The sequence below is a fragment of the Ctenopharyngodon idella genome, chromosome 21 (assembly GCF_019924925.1).
Source record: "Ctenopharyngodon idella isolate HZGC_01 chromosome 21, HZGC01, whole genome shotgun sequence".
Lineage (NCBI taxonomy): Eukaryota > Metazoa > Chordata > Actinopteri > Cypriniformes > Xenocyprididae > Ctenopharyngodon > Ctenopharyngodon idella.
This window is the reverse complement of record NC_067240.1, coordinates 16,883,170-16,904,848: the sequence shown is the minus strand read 5'-3', so window position 1 is coordinate 16,904,848 and position 21,679 is coordinate 16,883,170. Positions and strand designations below refer to the sequence as shown.

General features: G+C 37.2%; 2 protein-coding genes across 4 annotated transcripts; one reads left to right on the top strand and one right to left on the bottom strand.

Moving 5' to 3' along the window:
- The first annotated feature begins 191 nt into the window (after positions 1-191).
- On the top strand, positions 192-10,664 carry rin1a (Ras and Rab interactor 1a). Of its 2 annotated transcripts, none has more exons than XM_051878951.1 (11): positions 192-467; positions 3,881-4,147; positions 4,242-4,356; positions 4,566-4,638; positions 4,735-4,826; positions 6,176-6,738; positions 6,821-7,319; positions 7,413-7,721; positions 8,633-8,764; positions 9,347-9,513; positions 9,628-10,664. In XM_051878951.1, exons 2-11 carry the CDS (start codon positions 3,959-3,961, stop codon positions 9,940-9,942), a joined length of 2,454 nt encoding a protein of 817 aa, XP_051734911.1. In that variant the 5' UTR covers positions 192-467; positions 3,881-3,958; the 3' UTR covers positions 9,943-10,664. The 2 variants fall into 2 exon arrangements, with proteins under 2 accessions (XP_051734911.1, XP_051734910.1); XM_051878950.1 differs by having other exon boundaries at positions 193-467; positions 3,956-4,147.
- A 2-nt stretch (positions 10,665-10,666) lies between these two features.
- dpp3 (dipeptidyl-peptidase 3) lies at positions 10,667-20,809 on the bottom strand. 2 transcript variants are annotated; one of them, XM_051878954.1, is made up of 18 exons: positions 20,677-20,699; positions 19,802-20,104; positions 19,633-19,722; positions 19,393-19,530; positions 19,218-19,292; positions 17,259-17,349; positions 17,002-17,135; positions 16,754-16,884; positions 15,853-15,911; positions 15,211-15,405; positions 15,010-15,122; positions 14,196-14,288; positions 12,630-12,692; positions 12,396-12,520; positions 12,184-12,304; positions 11,911-12,090; positions 11,528-11,690; positions 10,667-11,413 (listed from the first exon to the last, which is right to left on the bottom strand). In XM_051878954.1, the coding sequence occupies exons 2-18, from the start codon at positions 20,069-20,071 to the stop codon at positions 11,271-11,273; spliced, it is 2,184 nt and encodes a 727-aa protein (XP_051734914.1). In that variant the 5' UTR covers positions 20,072-20,104; positions 20,677-20,699; the 3' UTR covers positions 10,667-11,270. The 2 variants fall into 2 exon arrangements, with proteins under 2 accessions (XP_051734914.1, XP_051734912.1); XM_051878952.1 differs by having other exon boundaries at positions 10,667-11,690; positions 20,677-20,809.
- Positions 20,810-21,679: the final 870 nt, after the last annotated feature.

The following is a 21,679-nucleotide window of genomic DNA, read 5'->3' as shown; positions in this document are numbered from 1 at the left end:
TTATGACGACACTGTATTAATTTTAAAGAGGAAATGTGGAAGACATCTACTAGGTCTATTATTATTATTATTATTAATTTCAAAGAGGGAATGTGGACTCGGAGCAATGAACTATATAATTATATTTATCTCTCTTTGTGTTCTTGTTATAGATTGTCACAACAACGCATGCGCATGCCTAGGTATGAAACTATATATGAAACGACTTGTCAAGTACGAGAACGCTCGCCTGGAAAACACATGTGTAGGAAGAAGAAACTGTGTAAATCACAGTTTCATGCAGATTCCCGTAGGCATCTTTTCAAACGTGTGGATGTTGGAATAACAAGCTACATCCCCCTAATTATATATTACTGGACTTTCCACATTTCCCAAAGAAATTCAGAGCATTTCATGGATCTGACACTTTGGGGAAAGTCACGAAGTATTATAGTTTGTTATTTTTGAACATCGATTGATGAACAGAGGTAAGTGGCTCTTCTTCACTATCACTTTTAAAGTAAAGACTAGTGTTTTAGTGCCATGTGGCATTTACAGTAGAGTAAAACATTAACCCTCTTCTGAGAGAGAACGCAGACTGACTAAGTGCGCTTAGTCACGAAGGCGTAATGATTTCAAGATTTAAAAAAATAAAATAAATTAATAATGAAGATTGTACGAAGTGTTTAATAATGACTTTTCACTGATCATATGTATTGATTAAGATTCGCATTGTCAAGATTTATATCTATTGTATTCTCCAATTTTAAGTTAAATAGTTCTTTGTTATAGTTTCTAATCTATATATATTTACATATATACATTTATTAACCTACAAATCTGCGAAAGTGGCGTAGTCTGTATTGGACTGGGAGGCTGACAAACTATATTATTTCAGTTTCTTTTATAACGTATATTTGTAATCAATTACATCCATTTAATACACACTATATATATATATACTACCAATACACTAAAGTTTGGAAACATTACTATTTTTAATGTTTCTGAACGAAGTCTCTTATTCTCATTAAGGCTGCATTTATTTCATAAATAAATACAGAAAAAACAATAATATTGTGAAATATTATTATAATTTAAAATTATGGTTTTCTATTTTAATATACTTTAAAATATAATTTATTTCTGTGATGCAAAGCTGAATTTTCAGCATCATTACTCCAATCTTCAGTGTCACATGATCCTTCAGAAATCATTGTAATATGCTGATTTGATACTCAGTTATTATCAATGTTGAAAACAGTTGTGTTGCTTAATATTTTTTTGGAACCAGGATTCACTGATGAATAAAAAGTTAAAAAGAATAGCATTTATTCAAAATATAAATCTTTTCTAACAATATAAATCTTTACTATAACTTTTTATCAATTTAACACATCCGTGCTGAATAAAAGTATTAATTTCTTTCAAAAAAAAAAGAAAGAAAAAAAAAATTACTGACCCCAAACTTTTGAACGGTAGTGTATATTGTAACAAAAGATTTCTATTTTAAATAAATGCTGATATTTTTTAACTTTTTATTCATCAAAGAATCCTGAAAAAGTATCACAGGTTATAATATAATATTAAGCAGCACAACTGTTTCCAACATTGATAATAAATCAGCATATTAGAATGATTTCTGAAGGATCATGTGACACTGAAGACTGGAGTAATGATGTTGACAATTCAGCTTTGCATCACAGAAATAAATTATATTTTAAAGTATATTAATAGAAAACCATAATTTTAAATTGTAATAATATTTCACAATATTATTGTTTTTTCTGTATTTATTATGAAATAAATGCAGCCTTAATGAGCATAAGAGACTAAAAATAGCAATGTTTCCAAACTTTTGACTGGTAGTGTATAGGGGGGTGTATTAAAATGGATGTAATTGCTTACAAATATACGTGTATGTATATATATATATATATATATATATATATATATATATATATATATATATAGAATATAATATTATTATTATTTTTAGGCTAATATTGATGTTGTTGAATTACTTTTTGTGAATCCCATTACTGTGGCCATACTGTTTCCAGTCTTGGACGTGACTGCGCCTTAGTGGCAAAGTACTATACTGTGCCATTTTTTAATAAAAAGACATATATCCACTGTCATTCCATTTAGTGCTGTATCCAGTTACAGCATCCTGAAAATATCTTGCAGGCAACAATTAAAAAAGCCTCAGCCTGCATTACAAAACAGAGATAATAGCAGCTCTTCCCCAGCGCATACTTAAAGGCTTCTCTCTCGCTAGTCTGGACTTGCTCTGCTCATCATGCCAAGACTCCAGTATTTATGAGCTAAGGCAGACAGGACTACAGTTTTCCCGCCCTTTTTTAACTGTATTCACCATTGGAAATGCTGGAACAAGGAGTTTGGCATAATCTCTTATTATTTCTTACAGGAAAAAAAAAAAAAAAAAAAAACAGTGAATGAATTATATTTTAAAATATAATAAATATTTGAAAAACTTACATCTCCCAAATCAAAAGTAGTGTGGACTAACCAGGAATGCACATTTGTTGTCACATGACAAGACAATATTCCAATAATTTTATTTATTTATTTATTTAAATATTTATTTTTTTATTTTGATTTTTTTATTTTAATTTTTTTAATTATTTTATACGTGCTGTTGTCTGGTCAAATGGAGTAACTCCAAGGAAAGATTTTTGATTCATGACTCAAAAAGTTGATTTTATTTGCAAAATATGTTTTTGAGTCATGAATCAAAAATCTTTTCTTTCTTTCTTTTTTTAAACACTAATTAAGTACACTCGCACTTATTCAAGGTGCAAATAGTGGTTACACCCACATGTACACGTTTCATACTTTGTTATTGACCCATAAGCAGACTCATTATATTATTATAAAGTATTATTAGAGGTATATCTCAGTTGGCAATTTGTCCTACTAATAAATCTACAACTCTCAGGGGGATTTTGTCTAAGGAACCAAATAGTCACTTGAGAGGAAAGTTTTAATAACAAAATCACTCTTTTAATATAGTTTTTACCCAAATGTTTCTTTATCTTCCAAGTAACATCAAAATTATAATACTTACTCACCTTTTGCAAAAATACTTTACATTTATGCATTTTGCCAGACACTTTTATCAAAATCCACATTGCATTCAAAGTATGCATTTAATCAGTTCTTCTCAGTTGAGCCTATTTTGGAGCATGAAGTTTTGGAAAAAGTATCTGGCCTTTCCTAAATTTGAACAGTGGAGGCATGTGTGCCCGTGGGCAGAAATGCCCAGTGGAAATGTAAGCCTCTGTTGCCATAGCAGCCATTAGCTCTTGCCAAAAAGTATTCCACACTGGCCCACACAGAGTCAACCTGCTACCCAACCTCACTCAACTAGTGAACAAGTTACTTTAGAGTCAGCTTTAGAGACTAGAGAGTGTTCATTATATAACCTGTATTTTTTTTAATAGAACCAATTCATGTCATGATAAAGCTAATACTTCTCGAAAATGTAATTCTCAGTTCCTCTTCACCTTGCATCAAGTTTGGAATAAATGATGCTTCTGTTGTGTCGTCTTTAAGAACAATGCAAGTGCTTTTTGAATGGTCTGTGTGAATGCAGAACAAAAACAGAAGAGATGCGGTATTAGTCAGACTATGACACACGGTTCTCACATGGCCAGGAGAAAGAGTCAGTGTGGGAGTTTCCCATTGCCATTGAAGAGCAACGGTCAGAAGGAATAAGAAGGCACATGATTATGTGAAAATAGCCATTATAGGAAAAACAGTGACAAAATGTATGAGAATCACACTTGAGAAAAAACAGATTTACTGTAAGACAGGACTCAGTGACTGACTTACAGACATCCTCCAAAACTGGTCAGAACTTCCTTTTTTTGTCAAGTGCCAACGTGAGCATCCAAATAGAGGAGAAACAGAGATTCATTGCCAAAGGAGTTGAAATCTCGCTATCGTTCAGAAGATGCAGGGTGACCCGGTGTACGACTATCCTGACTCTCGGCCCGTGGGGGACAGACGGGCATGTCCACAAAGAGGATCCTTGAGGAGCATCAGTGTACTGGACCGGCTCTTGCTGACGCATCCTGTGTGGCTTCAGCTCTCTGTTAACTCGGCTACAGCTTTACACATACTGCGACGTGAGCCCCCCGGGGTGAGCAGCACATTCGGACTACCATCTGCTTTGAAAATAGACAGTTATAATCAAACTTTTAACAACATTTTTGGAAACTTTTGTTACCTTGTAGACCTTCCTGGTGCGTAAATCCAGTACATCACAGAAGAAAATGCTGTGCGTCCGGCTGGCAGATGACAGTATGCCGTCATTCTTCAAACAGGTTGTTATCCGAGAAGAGGACTCAGGTGAGTTAAGCTTGTCATCTTGAATATATTTTAAGTAAGTAAACAATACAGCTTGAAAAAAAGATAATATATACACAATTTAATATTTAATAAAATACATTTAGTAAAATTAATATGGGCCATACTATTCTGTTTTTATTTTCAGTTTAATTTTATGTCAACATTAGTCATCGACTTTTGGTGCTAAACCATTTTTCTTTTATTAACAGCATTCTCTTTGGAAAGCTCAGGAATCAGTTTCCCAGACCTGTGCAGACTCATTGCCTTCTACTGTGTCAGTCGGTATGGATTAGTATTTACTGTGTTGTATCTACAACAACAGCATGACACTTCGCAAATATGACATTTCTATTCCATTTTTCTGGATCTGTATTTTAGGGATGTGCTTCCTTTCACTCTGGAGCTGCCTGAAGCAATAGCCAAGGCTTCTTCACACAAACAGTTGGAGTCAATATCTCATATGGGTGTGGGTAGGTACAAATCTGACCATCTGTTGAAATGAATTGAAGGTTTGACAGGCACCTTTCTGTCAGGCATCTTATGATACTTTTATTCAGCAAGGAAGCATTAAATTGATCAAAGGTGACAGTAAAGAATTTATATAATGTTACAAAAGATGTATATTTCAAATTAATGCTGTTCTTTTGAACTTTCTAATTCATCAAAGAATCCTGAAAAACTGTAACACGGTTTCCACAAAAAAATATTAAGCCGCACAACTGCTTTCAGCATTATAATAATAAATGTTTCTTGAGCACTAAATCAGAATATTAGAATGATTTCTGAAGGATCATGTGACACTGAAGACTGGAGTAATGATGCTGAAAATTCAGCTTTGCCATCACAGGAATAAATTACATTTTAAATTATATAATAAACAGTTATTTTGATCATATTTCACAGCTGATAACAGTTATTTTGATCACTTTCTGGCTGATAACAGATAAATTGCTGATTTTGAAACTTCATTATATTCAAAATAAATTAAATTTTCAGATTTTATAAAAATTACTTAAATATTTAAAGTTAAAAATAGTTTAAATGTAATTTAAAGGGTTAGTTCTCCCAAAAATGATAATTCTGTCATTAATTACTCACCCTAATCACCCTAATGTCTTTCCAAACCTGTAAGACCTTCGTTCATCTTCAAAACACAAATTAAGATATTTTTGATGAAATCCATGAGCTTTCTGACCTCCAATAGACTGCAACACAATTACCACTTTCAATGCCCAGAAAGGTAGTAAAGATGTCGTTAAAATAGTCCATGTGACTACAGTGGTTCAACCTTGTTATGAACCTATGTTATGAAGCGACGAGAATAATTTTTGTATGCAAAAAACAAACAAAATAACTTTATTCATAATTTCTTTTCTTCCCTGTCATTCTCCTATACTGTTGAGTCGGTGTTCTGACGTAGAACCCGGAAGTGTTGCACTGTTTACAATACGTCAACAGCATAGGAGAATGACAGGGAAAAACTGTTATAAAATAAAGTCGATATTTTTGTTTGTTTTTTGCACACAAAGAGTATTCTTGTCACTTCATTACATTACGGTTGGAGAAGGACTATTTTAACAATGTCTTTACAACCTAATAACGTCGCAGTCTATCGGAGGCTAGAAAGCTCAAGGATTTCATCAAAAATATCTTAATTTGTGCTCCGAAGATGAACAAAGGTCTTATGGGTTTGGAACGACATGAGGGTGAGTAAAAGATGACAGAATTTTCATTTTTAGGTGAACTAACCCCACCATATCCAATAATTATGTATCATAAAACATGTTCATCATGATCTCTATGCTCCTGTATTCCACAGAGTTCTGGAGTTCCCACTTAAATGTCCGGGGTCCTCGTAATGAACCTCCTGCCGCTGACAAACTCTTGCCCCCAGCTCCAAGCCCAGAAGACTGCTCAACGCCCATTAACCCAAACCCCACCCCATTCCAGGAGCTTTGTCCAATCCAAACACGGAGTCCCTGTGAGCTGAATTACGGGGGAGGCAAAGGTTTATGTTTCGTCAACCCCCTCTTCCTACAAGACTACCCTGGTCGCAACGCCATGCGCAGACGCTATCATTTCAAAACCAGCGTAAAGGTTCGAGTCTCCACTGAAAATTCCAGTTCCCTCTCACCACCTGTCACCCCACCACCTCCACCACCGTTACTGGCTAAAGCCAAATGCAAAGCGAGATTAAAAGCTGCAAAACAGATGACCCCACCTGATGTAGTTGAGCCTGGTGAGGAAGCTGTCAAGAAGACCGTGCAGGAAGACACAGACTATATGCAACCTTGTGTAGTGTCTCAGAAGAAGAGCATGGTCACCCCTACTCTTTCTCCCACTGCTGAAGACGACTATCAGATGCCCAAAGCTCTTCAGAAGGTACTGATACTTTTCAGAGCTGATTTTACAGGACATTTTAGTTTAGTTTATGTGTTTCATGACTTTCTTTTTGTGCTTTTAGGCCCAGCTGACAATCCTGGAGCAGAAAGGACAGGAGGAAGATGAGGACGAGGAGGAAGGGCTTGTTCTGGAACAGCGACACGCTCCGTCCCTTAGTGAGCTGGACAGCAGCAGTTCGCTTAGCAGCCTCGACGAGACTGAGGAGAGTCCCGAGCGCCCTCCCCTCGTACGAGGCACTAGCAACCCAGTCACGCCACCTCCCAGGAAGTCCATGTCCGCCCTACGCAAGATGAGCGCCGCCTTCATATCCTTTTTCGCCCCAGAGAAGCGAGTGGCGCGGATGGTGGAGGACCTGTCTCGTGACCGCCGGATGGCGTTTGGCTCTCTAGTTCAAGACTTCCTGAGGCAGCAGAGAGAAGCTTTGAAGCCCCAGTGCTTGACCTCTGCTGTACAGCTGCTGCAGGATTTGCGTCTCTTCATCAGTCAAGCCAAAGCGTTCCTTCTGGAGTGTGGAGAGCTTGAACCTCCAATAGAAACTCTTCTGACTGAGAACGAGAAAGGTATTTAAATCAGTATGATTTCATGTAATAATGTGGTCAGTATCATTCAAACAAGTTAAATGGTGAAATACCACCGTATTTTCCTGTGTGCAGACCAAGCGCTGGAGAAAGCCATGTTTCGATGTGTGCTGAAGCCTCTGAAGCCTCAGATTGATGCGGCTCTTCAGACCTTGCACAAACAAGATGGTTCCTTCCAGAGAATGACGGACAGCTTGCAAAGAGCCAAGCGAGTCTCACCGCAGAAGCTCTTTGGGGTTCAGGTGGGCGTTCCTGACGTCCAGGGCATTGAGAAAATCAAGCACAAGTTGACTCTAATGCAGCGGGCTTATTCGCCTATTGACAAAGTGCTGCTACTCCTGCAGATCTGCAAACTCATTTACAAAGCCATGAAAAACAAATCAGGTAATGAAGTACTTCAATAACATTGGTTTATTTTATACATGTAGATTTATTTGTGCACATATACTACTGTTCTAAAGTTTGGGGTCAGTAAGATATTTTTGAAAGAAGTCCCTAATGCTTACCAAGGTTGCATTTATTTGATCATAAATACAGTAAAAACAGTAATATTGTGAAATATTATTAGAGTTGTCAAAAGTACAGACTTCGGTACCAAAATTTTAAAAATGTGGCGCTTTGAGCACGGTTGAGCGGATTCATATACACCTGATTGGCCATTGTGTTCACACGCTCAACATATATGTCTGTGATTGGCTTCAATGATCAACGCTTCAAATACTTTGTAAATAGTTATCAAAGACGCTCTTCCCCAAGCGCTTACACAGATACACACGGGAGCGTTTTAAAGCAGGCGTCTATCGCGGACCATTGTAGGCAATCACAGACATATCTGATGAGCGCGTGAACACAATGGCCAATCAGAGTTGTTTACGAATCCGCTCAACAGCGCTCAAAGCGTCACATTTTTTAAATTTCAGTACCAATTGGTCCCGAAGTTGTACTTTTGACTTGTACCATTTAACAGTTTTCTATTTTATTATATTTTAAAACGTCATTTATTCCTGTGATGGCAAAGTCGAAGTGTTCAATGTCACATGATCCTTCAGAAACCATTCTAATATGCTGATTTGGTAAAATAAAAATAAAACTTTTCTTATTATCGATGTTGAAAACAGTTGTGCTGCTAAGTATTTTTGCGGAACCCCTACTACATTTCAGGATTTTTTGATGAATAGAAAGCTCAAAAGAATGGCATTTATTTGAAATGGAAATCTTTTGTATCTTTATAAATGTCTTTACTGTCACTATTGATCAATGTAATGAGTCTTTACTATCTGTATTCCTAAAAACAGGTCAGGAATTTGGAGCAGATGACTTCCTGCCTGCTCTCTCCTACGTGATGGTGTTGTGCAATATGCCGGAGATCTCTCTGGAGGTGGAGTATATGATGGAGCTTTTGGAAAGCTCTTGGCTTACAGGAGAAGGTATGGATAAATACTTTGGAATCTTATTCTTTATCTCCACAACTAATCAATACATGAATACCTATCTACATTTTAAACTCAAGTTTTCATTCCGTAAAGCTACATTGAACTCTATAAATAAATAATAATAAATGTGACCCTGGACCACAAAACCAGTCATAAGTCGCACGGGTATATTTGTAGCAATAGCCAACAATTCATTGTATGGGTCAAAATGATCAATTTTTCTTTTATGCCAAAAATCATTAGGATATTAAGTAAAGATCATGTTCCATTAAGATATTTTGTAAGTTTCCTATCGTAAATATATCAGCAATTTATTTTTGTGAGTGGATATGTATTGCTAAGGACTTCATTTGGACAACTTTAAATGCGATTTGTTATATCTCAACCAAATATTGTCCTATCCTAACAAACCATACATCAATGGAAAGCTTATTTATACATCTGAAAGCTGAATACATATCAATTTCAGAAAATTGACCCTTATGACTGGTTTTGTAGTCCAGGGTCACAAACAGAATTTATATAATTAATAAATTATTATTATTATTAATCATGATTATTATTATTTTCTTGAAGGGGGTTACTATCTGACAAGTGTCTATGCCAGTCTGAGTCTGATTCAGAGTCAGCCAGAGGATGTGCCACCCAGCGGCCTCACAAACCAGGCCAGAGAGTCTCTGAAAGAATGGAGTCGGCGTCGGAGCAACGAAACCACAAATCAGAAAGACAGCAAATTGCACCAGGTCAGATATACTGGTTGAACAAAGCAAAGTACATCAACACTTGCTGAATTGTGCATTAAAGTATATATCAAAAGTACCAACAAAAAACAAGTATGTGTTGTTTCTATGCCACAGAAATTTATAAAGGTGCTGTTTCAAGATGGAGACCGTAGCATGGTGAAAACTCTAATGTGGAAGACAGCGCTCAACACTGAGGCTATGGCTCAGCTCTGTGCTTTGAAATTTGGGGTGGACCGGCCGGAGGAATATAGCCTGTTCTGGAGGACAGATGGGGAGTTAACACCTCTCCCGTCTAACGCCCAGTTTCAAGACCTGCAGAGCATGGGCTTGAGTGGGGTTCCCCTTATTTACCAGGCGTCCAACCAGGATGAAAGGTCCCAGAAGCTGAACAGAGGGGGCGCGGTGGATCTCACAGAGGAGGCTTCATAAAATGAGACTTTTTGTTGGATGCCATATGTAGGTCAAAGCGATTCTTTATTTTATACAGCATGCCTGGTTTGTCACATAAAAGCTGATAATATGCTTGTAATGGAGCTCAAAAATGATTCAAGCTGTATTTCCACTAAATTAATTTAATGTTGACTGCAAGATTACTCTCTTAAATGTTCTTTATTGGCATCTATGGTTCCATGAAGAACCTTCAACAGCCACTAAACCTTTCCACTGCACAAAATGTTCTTTATAGTAAAAAAAAAAGGTTCTTTAGATTGGGAAGCCAAAATGGATCTTCCATGGTATCGCTGCAAAATCCCTCTTTTGAAACTTATTTATAAGAGTGTATAATGTAAGATGCAAAATCAGCCTATTTTTGTGTTCATTACTGGTAATTATGGATAGTGTTCAGCTGGTGTTGTGTGAGATTTCATTGGGCTAAACTATAAGGCATTTCCTTTTGTTATATTATTTTTAATTTTCTTATAGGTTGGTTATTAATGACTGGATTCATTACTCCAACTTTTAGTGTTTTTTTTTTTTTCCTTTTAGTCTTTTCTAATGTAAAAACTGTGTGGGTAATTAAATTTCTCATTGATGAGATGGTCAGTATTGAGTTACTGGATTTTATCTTATTGTTCACCTTGTATCATGATAATATTTATATGAATGCACTGTACAAATGTTTTGGTATTTTGAAAGTAAACAACAATACAATATCTTCGGAAATAATTGATTTTATTTGGTAGGAACTGTTGGTTTTCACAGTCCACACTGAACACTTTGAGGAACTGAAAATCTTGTAAATCAATGAAATTTACATTCTTAAGAATGAATGCTACCATTTCTCCTAGATATCAGTGAATCAGCATATGAACTCTAGAACACTAAATATGATCTGAAGTTGTTTCCATTTTAAAGTAATTTGAGAATGTGTGTTACGTGTTGTGATTACATAAGTCCCACCCTCACACAGCAAGTTCACTCTTGTCAGCACTTTCACATGCCTATGTGGGAAGCGTGGGCTGCGGTCGGATTCGAAACTGGAACAGAAATTTCTATTTAAAACTCTAATCAACGTTGCCTTTGTTTAGAAATGAACAGACAAAATAGAAAGAAAAAACAATGGGAAGGTAAAGCACTTGTTGTTATGTTCCTGTGTTTAAGTGTGGTTCTTCCTTCCTCCAACATGTGAATGGTTTTATAATCATTACCAGTCCCTTCCTTGTGCTCTTTGGAGCCTTTTGTTCCGTTCCGAAAGTTGCTGTGACTCAGTGTGGTCTAATACTCGTCTGAGACGATGTCTTCCACGGCACTGTGTCCTCTCAGCACCAGCAGGTGGAATCCGTGAGGGTCATTTCCAGAAGCTGGGCCTCTACCTCCTCGCCATCATCAGGGAAGCGTTCGACGAAGGACTGGACGAGCCCTTCAGCACTGCCTTCATACTCAACCAGCTCCACAGCATCATCTACAAAACAAACAGCAACACATTGTTCTTCTTTTGTATATATGTAGCTGTGTGTCTCTGACCAAAAATGGTAATTTTCAGTGTATGGCTGAAGGAAGGAGGCTGAACACAAACCTTTGATGTAGGTATTAGCTTGGACAAACATCTTACGAGCTTCCTTACGGAGCAGAACCGTCTCTCTGAGGCGCAGGAAATCGTGGGTGCCATCAGCAGTCACAGCAGAGTAGCCTTCATACAGAGCCCTTCCTCCCTCTACATCGGCTGTGGACTTATGTACCTTTTGAAAAAAAAAATTATAAACATAATTTCAACATATAACAAAAATAATAAAAAAAAATCCCAAAAGTGTATAAGTGTATGTGTATATTATGTGTAAGTGTATGTGTGTGTGTTTGTGTGTGTTCTGTTTCACATACTATTTTTAATAAAAGTTGGGCTAGTGTATGCAGTGCAGTATTGAGAAGAACACTAGCTCCAATACAGTAAACTGGTTGTACCTGCAGTTTACAGAGGAACCTCTGGATGGCGCTCTTGCCCACTGTGTTGATCTTGCTGCGGTCGAGTGTTATGACAGCATCTGGTCGTCCATCTGTCCCTGTGCACTCCTTCAGACCAACCAGTCCTTCTCCAGCCTCCAGCAGAACCCGCAAAATCACAAACCGGGCCTGCATGTGAGCCTACGACAGCGAGATGCCAGGATAATGTTAAGACGAGCAGATAATCAATCAAAAGAGTAATGATTTCTGGACAGACACACATTTAAATCTCACCTGTCTCCAGCTCTTGCTCTCTGGTGTGTAAAACTCCAGTCCCAGCAGGCCGGCACGCACCATGGTCAGCCAGTTTACATACACCACCTCCTCTGCATCCTCCCCTTCATGCCCGAAAATACTGCCGCACACACAAATTGCTCAGCATTCATATCTCAACGATTCTATCTGTGTGAATCCATGTAAAAGTGACTGAACGTTCAGTGACTCACCTGAGCACCTGTTTGTTGAGACATAGGTACAGACCTACACACTCAGCTCGACACTCCTCATAGGACGAGGCGATGGTGGAGAACTTGCTGTCCCATGTCTCGCTGCCCTTGTACCAGCTCGAGATCTGAAAGCCAAAAGGTCCATTTCATGACTGTGTTTGGCAATGCACAGTTCATAAAGAGGGTAAAGCACAGTGGAATCCAGTAATGAACAGGACAAGGTAAATAACTCACCAGTTCCCCCGTTTCTGGATTACAAACAGCGGTTTGATCAAAGTTGAATTTTCCCTTGTCATCCTGTTTGAATTCAAACACGAGATAAAGAAACCATGAAACATTTGTATTCATGAAATGTTCTGGGTTCAATCCAACTATGCTCTATCAAGACTCTCTGCTAAAAAGACTAATTAGACAAGTTCACAGCTCAACAGAAGAATTACTGCAAGTCTTTACTGTCACTTTGGATCAATTTAATGCATTTTTGTGATTTGTTTCTTTAAAAAAGAATCTTGAACATTTGAACAGCATGCATATATATTTTTTTGGTAACACTTTAAGTTTAGGGTCCAATTCTCATTATTAACTAGTTGCTTATTGGCATGCATATTACTAGGATCTTGTCTGTTTATTAGTACTTATTAAGCACATATTAATGCCTTATTCTGCATGACTGTATTCTGCATCCCTTAATGCTACCCAATACCTAAACTTAAAGGGTTAGTTCACACAAAAATGAAAATTCTGTCATTAATTACTCACCCTCATGTCGTTCCACACCCTTAAGACCTTCGTTCATCTTCGGAACACAAATTAAGATATTTTTGATAAAATCCGATGGCTCAGTGAGGCCTGCATTGCACTCCCTTTTTCAATGCCCAGAAAGCTACTAAAAACATATTTAAAACAGTTCATGTGACTACATTGGTTCAAGCTTAATATTATAAAGCGATAAGAATACTTTTTGTGTGTCAAAAATAACAAAATAGCGACTTTAATCAACAATATCTAGTGATGGGCGATTTCAAAACACTGCTTCATGAAGCTTCGGAGCTTTACGAATCATTTGTTTCAAATCAGTGGTTCAGAGCGACAAAATCACATGATTTCAGTAAATGAGGATTCGTTACGTCATAAGTGTTTGGAAACTTCAATAGTTCATGTGACTTGGGCAGTTTGATACGCGCTCCGAACCACTGATTCGAAACAAATGATTCATAAAGCTTCGAAGCTTCATGAAGCAGTGTTTTGAAATTGCCCATCACTGGATATTGTTGACTATTTTGTTATTTTTGGCGCACAAAGTATTCTCGTCGCTTTATAATATTAAGCTTGAACCACTGTAGTCACATGAACTGCTTTAAATGTGTTTTTAGTAGCTTTCTGGGCATTGACAAAGGGAGTGTTATTGCTGGCAATAGAGGCCTCACTGAGCCATCAGATTTTATCAAAAATATCTTAATTTGTGTTCCGAAGATGAACGAAGGTCTTACAGGTGTGGAACGACATGAGGGTGAGTAATTAATGAAAGTAATTAATTCATTTTTGGGTGAACTAACCCTTTAACAACTACCTTACTAACTATTAGTAAGCAGTAATTATAAGTTTACTGAGGCAAAGTTATAGTTAATAGTGAGACCCTAAACTAAACTAAACTTTTTTTATCACCAAACTACATATAAAAAAATCTTAGTAGAAACACAATTATTCTATCACTAGAAAACTGAGAATGTCATTTTTAGTGCATAAAACCCACAAGTCACATATATAAAGCAACATGTTGATCTGCTTGTGCTTCTTTACCTGAACAAAGAGCTTCCCGCTGCCATGACCCAGCAGCTCGTGGAGTCCAACCTGCACCTCAAAAGAGGGACCTTTCCATTTGATGTACAGATCCTACAGGTATAAAGCCACAGAGGAAGAGAAATTACCACTCTGAGCCTCCACTGCAACATGTTTGATTCATTAGACTATGGGTGCCTAATCCTGTTCCTGAAGATTTACCTACCAGCAGAGTTCAGATCTAACCCTGACCCAACAAACCTGTCTGTAATTATCAAATGTTCCTGAAGATCTTAATTAGCTGGTTTAGGTGTGTTTGATTAGGGTTGGAGCTGAACTTTGCAGTAGTGTTGTCAAAAGTACCGACTTCGATACCAAGTTGATACTGACATTTTAAAAGTGTGACGCTTTGAGCACTGTTGAGCGGATTCGTGAACACCTCTGATTGGCCATTGTGTTCACACGCTCAACATATATGTCTGTGATTGGCTACAGTGATCAATGCTTCAAAAACATGTTGTAAATAGACAATGACGCTCTTCACCGAGCGCTTACATAGATACACATGGGAGCGTTTGAAAGCAGGCATCTACGCTCCTGGTTTCAAAACGCTTTCAAATTCAAACACTTCCATGTGCTTTCAGATGCTCCCATGGGTTGATCATTGTAGCCAAACCCAGAAATATATGTTGAGCGCATGAACACAATGGCCAATCAGAGATGCTTACAAATCTGCTCAACAGCGCTCAAAGTATCAACTTGGTATCGAAGTCAGTAATTTTGACAACACTACTTTGCAGGAAGGGACAGGATTGGGCATTAGGATTAGTCTAACCTTGTCATTCTCCTCAAGAAAGGTGAGCTTGTCTTTCTGCGTGGCATACGCAACAGCCAGCACATTCCCAAGGGACACATTCTTGAAACCTTCTGTCTGTCTGATGTCGTCATCTACAGACAGATAAAACTTCTCATAGAATATTTATCAAATCAAACCAGACTGCATATGGAAAAAACCATGCCAGTTCAGAGTACTCACAGTTTGGAATGTTGATTCCTGCAGGAATGCCGCTGCCGGCAAAGGTAAGCACATCCAGAGAGGTGAAGTCTGGCTTGAGGAAGCGGTCCTTCTCAAAGGCTGGAGGCCAAGGCAGCTCTGGAAGCAAGACCTCGGCTGAGCTCACCAACTGAGCAAAGCGAGCGCTCATGGCCTTGTTCACCACAGCAACAAAACCTGTTGGGCAAGATGGTAAGTGCAAAGGAGAGAGAGAAACAGAAGTCAAAACTGGGAATCTAAAAGAGTTATTGTTTTTTTGAGCAATTTGTGTGAAATGATTTCTTGTTTTATGTCTTTTTCTTGCGTGTTTTTGTACCACATGACTTTGATTTGGTGGACAAAAGTTTGGAGATAATGATAATCATCATCATCATAAATATTATCATCATCATTATAATTACTGTATTATTAAATAATAATAACAAAAAAGATGATTTTAAACTACTTAGGAATTTCATTCTTTTAATGAGACTTTTTTCTTCATTATAATAACAAAATGAATTTTTATGTTCATCATAGATGAGGCGTATTCAAACCATCATATGTATGAAATGCATTTATGTGTATTTTTGAATAAATTAAAGGATCTGGAGATGAAATGACCAAAAAAATATTTGAGCTTACCTTCAAATTCACCCCTTGAGCCAAATGGATCTCTGTAGCTCTCAATAAATCCAATGTAACTGTTAAAAATAATAATGAAAAAAGGTTTGTAATAGAAATTCCAAATGGGAAAGAACAAAAAGCCTAGCTCAATGAAATCAAACATTTAAGCCTATATCAATAGCCTGTGGCCTATTTCACAAAGTCAGTGGCTATCCAGGTAAGTTTGGGTTTACTTTGTGGTTCAAAACAAATGTATTAGTTTTTAGCTGTGTTCATCGCCATGTTAACTAATGCTACACAGCTAACATGCTCCAGCACGTATTATTCCAAATAAGAGGTCGCAAACCAAAACTGGACCAATCATATTTATAAAAAAAAAAAAAAAAAATCAGCTTTTATTTCTAATTATTTATACCATGGTCAGTCCGAATACAAAGTATAAAAAGTATTAGAATTTATAATGCTTTTAAAACAACTTTGCTCGTTTTCTTATAAGCTCACCTATAAAAATTATTAACTAAATAAATTCAGTTGATTCACTTGCATTGATATAGATGTTTTCTTTCAGCTGCCTTTTCAAACTTTTGCAGCAGCAGTGTTTCTTTTTGCCTTTGTAAATGTGTTTAAATTATCATATCATAATGATCTCTGTATACGTCTTTAGCAGAGAAGTGAACTGTGCTGACACTCTTGTGAGAAGTGAATGTTTCACATGATTGGCGTCACATGTTCAGGTGCTCGTGCTCCAGAGTTAATCATAAACTCTGGATCAAGATGATGGAGAATGTTTATAAAGAGCGTTGTGAATTGGATTTGGATTTGTTTGGTTTTGTCAACTTTAAACCTGCTCTTAAACTCAGAGTTTGTTCAATTAGCTTTGTGTAAAAGGTCACAGGCCTGTTAAATATGGGTCAGACACCTCTCCACAATAGGTCCTTTGTCTTTGATCCAATAACGGGACCCTTCTTTGTGGGCTTCCACTGAGCCATAGGTGAAACTGCGGATATACTCTTCCAGCATCTTCTTCTGGTTCTCATTGGCTGCATGAGCCTAAGAAAAAGAAAAGAAAAAAAAAACCTTTACTCATGCTTCAAAAGTTCATGCTGTTCATTTCACATCCAAAAGTATCAATGATTCAGTGTTTATTCAGGTTGAACGTTGTCATACCTTGGCTTTCTCCAAGTTCTGACACACTTTCTCCATAAGGAAGGAATAATCGCCCCTCTTAACAGAGAACACAGCATCCTCAAATTCATATCTGCCACAAAAATTTTCACCGTCCTTCTCAGCATCACAGCAGTCTGCAGATGAGAGGGCAATAAAAAAATGCAAAGAGTAAATAATGGAAAGAAGGGAAAAACACAAATGAAATGAAAACTAATACACAACATATAAACTGGATTTAAACTGGTCTGTATACTCACCCGCCTTCTCAGCAGATGCCAAACGCACCTCATAGCACCGCTTGCCATCTATTTCAGTCTTGAACAGACGGGTGTTGTAGGCACTCAGTTTCTACAAGGACAGACATGATTGTCTAAATGTGAGCAAATATTATTGGTAAACTAGTTCATTCATGCAGAAATAGCTTCTGTCAGTGAAGATATAACAAGATCAAGTTACAACATAGTTCAACTGGTTAAAGTAGCTATCATGCACAATCAATGAACAATACTTTAGCAGTTTTTATTAAAATAGATTAATGTTCATTTATGAACTCTTGTTCATTGTTAATTCATGTTGTTTCATAGCACATTAACAGATGATCATTCATACAAACTGAAATGTTAAACACATAGTACATGTAGAAATTTACCTGGATTAATAAAGGCTTTTAAAGTATTGTTCATTGTTAGCTCATGACACCTAATGCATTCAATAATGTTAACGAAATGAAACTTATTGTTACTGATATATATTCCATATAATTTATTTTTAAGCATTTGGCAGATGCTTTAATCCAAAATGTATTTAACATTTTAAATTTTTTGCCAGTATGCGTGTTCCATGGGATCAAAATGCAGGACTTCAAAAAACATAAAATGTTTTCAATGAAAGCAAAAAAGCAGGATTTTACAAAAAATATTTACAAATATTTATATATATATCTTTACAAATATGAAACATTATTTATGTTAAAGGGTTAGTTCACCCAAAAATGAAAATTCTGTAATTTATTTCTCACCCTCATGTCGTTCCACACCCGTAAGACCTTCGTTCATCTTCAGAACACAAATTAAGATATTCTTGATAAAATCTGATGGCTCAGTGAGGCCTGCATTGCCAGCAAGATAATTAACACTTTCAGATGCCCAGAAAGCTACTAAAGACGTATTTAAAACAGTTCTTGTGACTACAGTGGTTCAACCTTAAAGTTATGAAGCGACGAGAATACTTTTTGTGTGCCAAAAAAACAAAATAACGACTTTATTCAACAATATCTATTGATGGGCGACTTCAAAACACTGCTTCATGAAGCTTCGAAGCTTTACGAATCTTTTGTTTCAAATCAGTGGTTCGGAGCGTGAAAGTCACATGATTTTAGTAAACGAGCCTTTGTTACGTCACAAGTGTTTCAAAACGTTGTGAAATTTCAATGGTTCCCATGACTTTGGCAATTTGATACATGCTCCGAACCACTGATTCGAAACAAAAGATTCGTAAAGCTTCGAAGCTTCATCAAGCAGTGTTTTGTAATCGTCCATCACTAGATATTGTTGAATAAAGTCGTTATTTTTTTTTTTTTTTTTTTTGGCGCACAAAAAGTATTCTCGTCGCTTTATAATATTAAGGTTGAACCACTGTAGTCACATGAACTGTTTTAAATTTGTCTTTAGTACCTTTCTGGGCATTGAAAGTGTTAATTATCTTGCTGGCAATGGAGACCTCACACTGAGCCATCGGATTTTATCAAAAATATCCTACTGGTAATTTGTCTTACTGGTGTGGAACAACATGAGGGTGAGTAATTAATGACAGATTTTTCATTTTTGGGTGAACTAACCCTTTAATACTTTATTTAACATTTAATTTATGTGTTAATAATGAAAAAAAAGATAATATCTATATGTGTCATACACAGTTTTCATATTACTCCAAGGAACAATACAGCTGTTAGGAGCAGCTGTTAGGAATGTGCGAATCTTCCGGTGTCAGCTGCTTCCAGTTATTTTAGCTGTAAAAAAACAGTCAGTTATGCTGCTTGCTTGAGGTTGCAAACTGGAGTTTGTTTTCAAATTTTAATCTATTATGATAATTATAAACACTCTCATTTGTAGCTCAAATAGTTTTACCACTTTGTCATTCTTTGCGTCTAACGAATCTGAAGTCCCACACATTTACAGAAAATATCTTACTTCCGCATTTCAAAATAAGGTAAATACCTTGGAGTCCAGAAATTTCTGGGCAAACTCTGCATCTTCTAAGCAGCAGTTCCCTGAGAAGTAAGTCGTGATCCCCTAGGAGAGAATAGTTATGAATAGTAAAATGTCAACCTGAGACTGATATGTTAAAAAAAAAAAAAAAAAAAAAAAAAAGTCTTTTTTTTTCTTCTTTTACCTTCTCACCCAGACCGAGCTGTTTCTTCTTGTCTTCTAGGGAGTAGAGGGGCTCAGAGCAGGAGCCCCACAGCGCCTCTATGTCACCGGGGCTCTCCTGAAACGCCAGACTCTCCCACACCAGAGCCTTGAACTTCTCCTGCATATGAAAAAGGCATAGTTATCAAACACTAAACCTGCTGGGATGCTGCATAAAAGTATAACAGACTAAACATGGGACATATTAAGCAGGGTATTTCACCTTTGGTAGGTTGGGGATGAATTTGGTGTCCCCAAACGACTTGTAATTCCCCATATTTGCATAAATCCCAGCAGCATATACAAGGAAGGCCTAGAATGAGATACAACTTTGTTACGACAATGAACACAGAACAGATGTTAACTTTGGTGTTCGCAACAGGTCACTTCACCTGATATTCCTCTGCGCTCAGTCCAGCTGCAGTAGCCGCTGCCTTCAGCTGCAGTGGCGCCTGTGCGCGAAACAATTTTTGCAGCAGTACGTAGATGTTGGCAGACTCTGGAGACGTCTGGATCAGCACGGCCAGGCCACCGTACCAGGATGCCCGAGAGAGGTAGTGTGCATACAGTTGCTCTTTGGGAGACAGCAGCCTGAAAGCCTCCCGGCAATCCAGAGCAGAGATCCCGATGTCATTTGGGAGGTAATACTGAGAGTCCACCATTTCAGTCCTTAGGCAGCTTGATTCCTCTCCACACTGAAAATTCACAAAAGCATGAAGGAGTCATTGATTAAATATCCTACTATGCAAAATAACAAAATGACATGGGCTGAGTTTCCCAAAATCATCGTAAGCCTAAGTAGATCGTAGAAACATTGGCACCAATGGTCTTTACGATCAACTTAGTTCACTATGCTTTCTGAAAAACGCAGCCATGGTTATTATTGGGGATTCACATCATAGCTTTACACCCTGAACTTGCACTCTCTCGCGCACACACATCTAATAAGCCAGTAGTTGTGTAGATACTTTTGGATATGTAAATGTGTAAACATACACAGTCAAAAGATTTGCTTTATGGCTGAAAGGTTAATCAGCACTGACCCGGTGAGTTTCTCTTTCACTTCTGGGAGTTAACTGATCAGCTAATACTGTTAGCACACTTGATAGTGCAGGAAATCAGACAATGAAATTCCGCAAATCTGTGCCGTGCAAACAAATATGCCATAATTTACTATATACAGATATCCTATCGTCCACAATAGCGAACATACGCTTCCAATTTAAACAATATCCCAGATATTAACACCATGTAACACAAGTTCTACCTGAATTGTGCGTTCACTCCTGTCAAAATGAGCACCAGCGTCCGAATCTACTTCCGCTACTCATTCAATTGAATGACCCGCCCCTCAGCCAATCAGACAGCGGCAAAAAATGACTGACTAGCCCGAAAACCTATAGAAACAGCAGAAGAAATAAGGTTTCGAGTGATCGCAAATGAAATAATAGTTTTAGGAGGGGATTATTTTTTTATGTTCACTATAATGTATAAATATATTAGCATACAAATATATATATTTAATATGTTTCTCGTATTTGTGGACTGTTAATCTAATTTTGAAGCTCAATATCTGTTTATCACTTAAGTTAAGTGCTCAAGTGGAATTCATTTCCCAGCACTCTGAAATAAACGTTCTGTCAACAGGAAATTGTCAATCTGCATGGTCTGAACAGCATCTTGACCACCCAGGATCATTTGTTTATTGTGCTCTGGTTTGCTTTCTTGACAGTCACATTGGGAGATGAGAATAGTTCGCCGTACATACGTTTAGGTATAAAATAATGCAGATGGAATAGCCTAGCCCAAATAGGGTTTGAATAAATTAGATAAAACTATCATTCAATTCATCCTTAAAACCTGTTAAATTACTTAATTACAGTGAGGTAAGTAAATACACTTAATTCATGAGTAGTATTTTTTCCCTCAAGTTTGAAATATTTCATGAAATTCCATCACTTTCTGTTCACCTCACTATTCCAATAGTATGTTATCATAACAAAAGTGAGCATAATTCCCAAACATTAAAATCAGCCCAGTGTTTATTCCGGCCGTGGGAGATTGGAACACTTTTAAGGGTGGGTATGGAGCTCATTGTGGAATCTGGGCATCAACAGGATCCCAATGGCGCCAGATGAAAAGATAATAAACTCTTAAACAAGCACCTGCTTATGAACCATCGTCAGCTACATTACACAATTCAATGGCCACTTCAAAACAGAACACTCAGCTTTTCTCTTTTCTTGGGTGGCTAAAAAAGTGTAATGCCA

Excerpts from the sequence above, each read along its gene's own strand:
- rin1a (XM_051878951.1), top strand. The coding sequence starts at position 3,959 with ATGCAGGGTGACCCGGTGTACGACTATCCTGACTCTCGGCCCGTGGGG. Across the intron at positions 4,148-4,241 it reads TGCGACGTGAGCCCCCCGGG|ACCTTCCTGGTGCGTAAATC; the intron begins GTGAGCAGCACA and ends GTTACCTTGTAG. Across the intron at positions 9,514-9,627 it reads AAGACAGCAAATTGCACCAG|AAATTTATAAAGGTGCTGTT; the intron begins GTCAGATATACT and ends TCTATGCCACAG.
- dpp3 (XM_051878952.1), bottom strand. The coding sequence starts at position 20,071 with ATGGTGGACTCTCAGTATTACCTCCCAAATGACATCGGGATCTCTGCT. Across the intron at positions 15,912-16,753 it reads AAAGGACCTATTGTGGAGAG|TTACATTGGATTTATTGAGA; the intron begins GTGTCTGACCCA and ends TATTTTTAACAG. Across the intron at positions 11,691-11,910 it reads GGTTCCTCTGTAAACTGCAG|GTACATAAGTCCACAGCCGA; the intron begins GTACAACCAGTT and ends TTTTTTCAAAAG.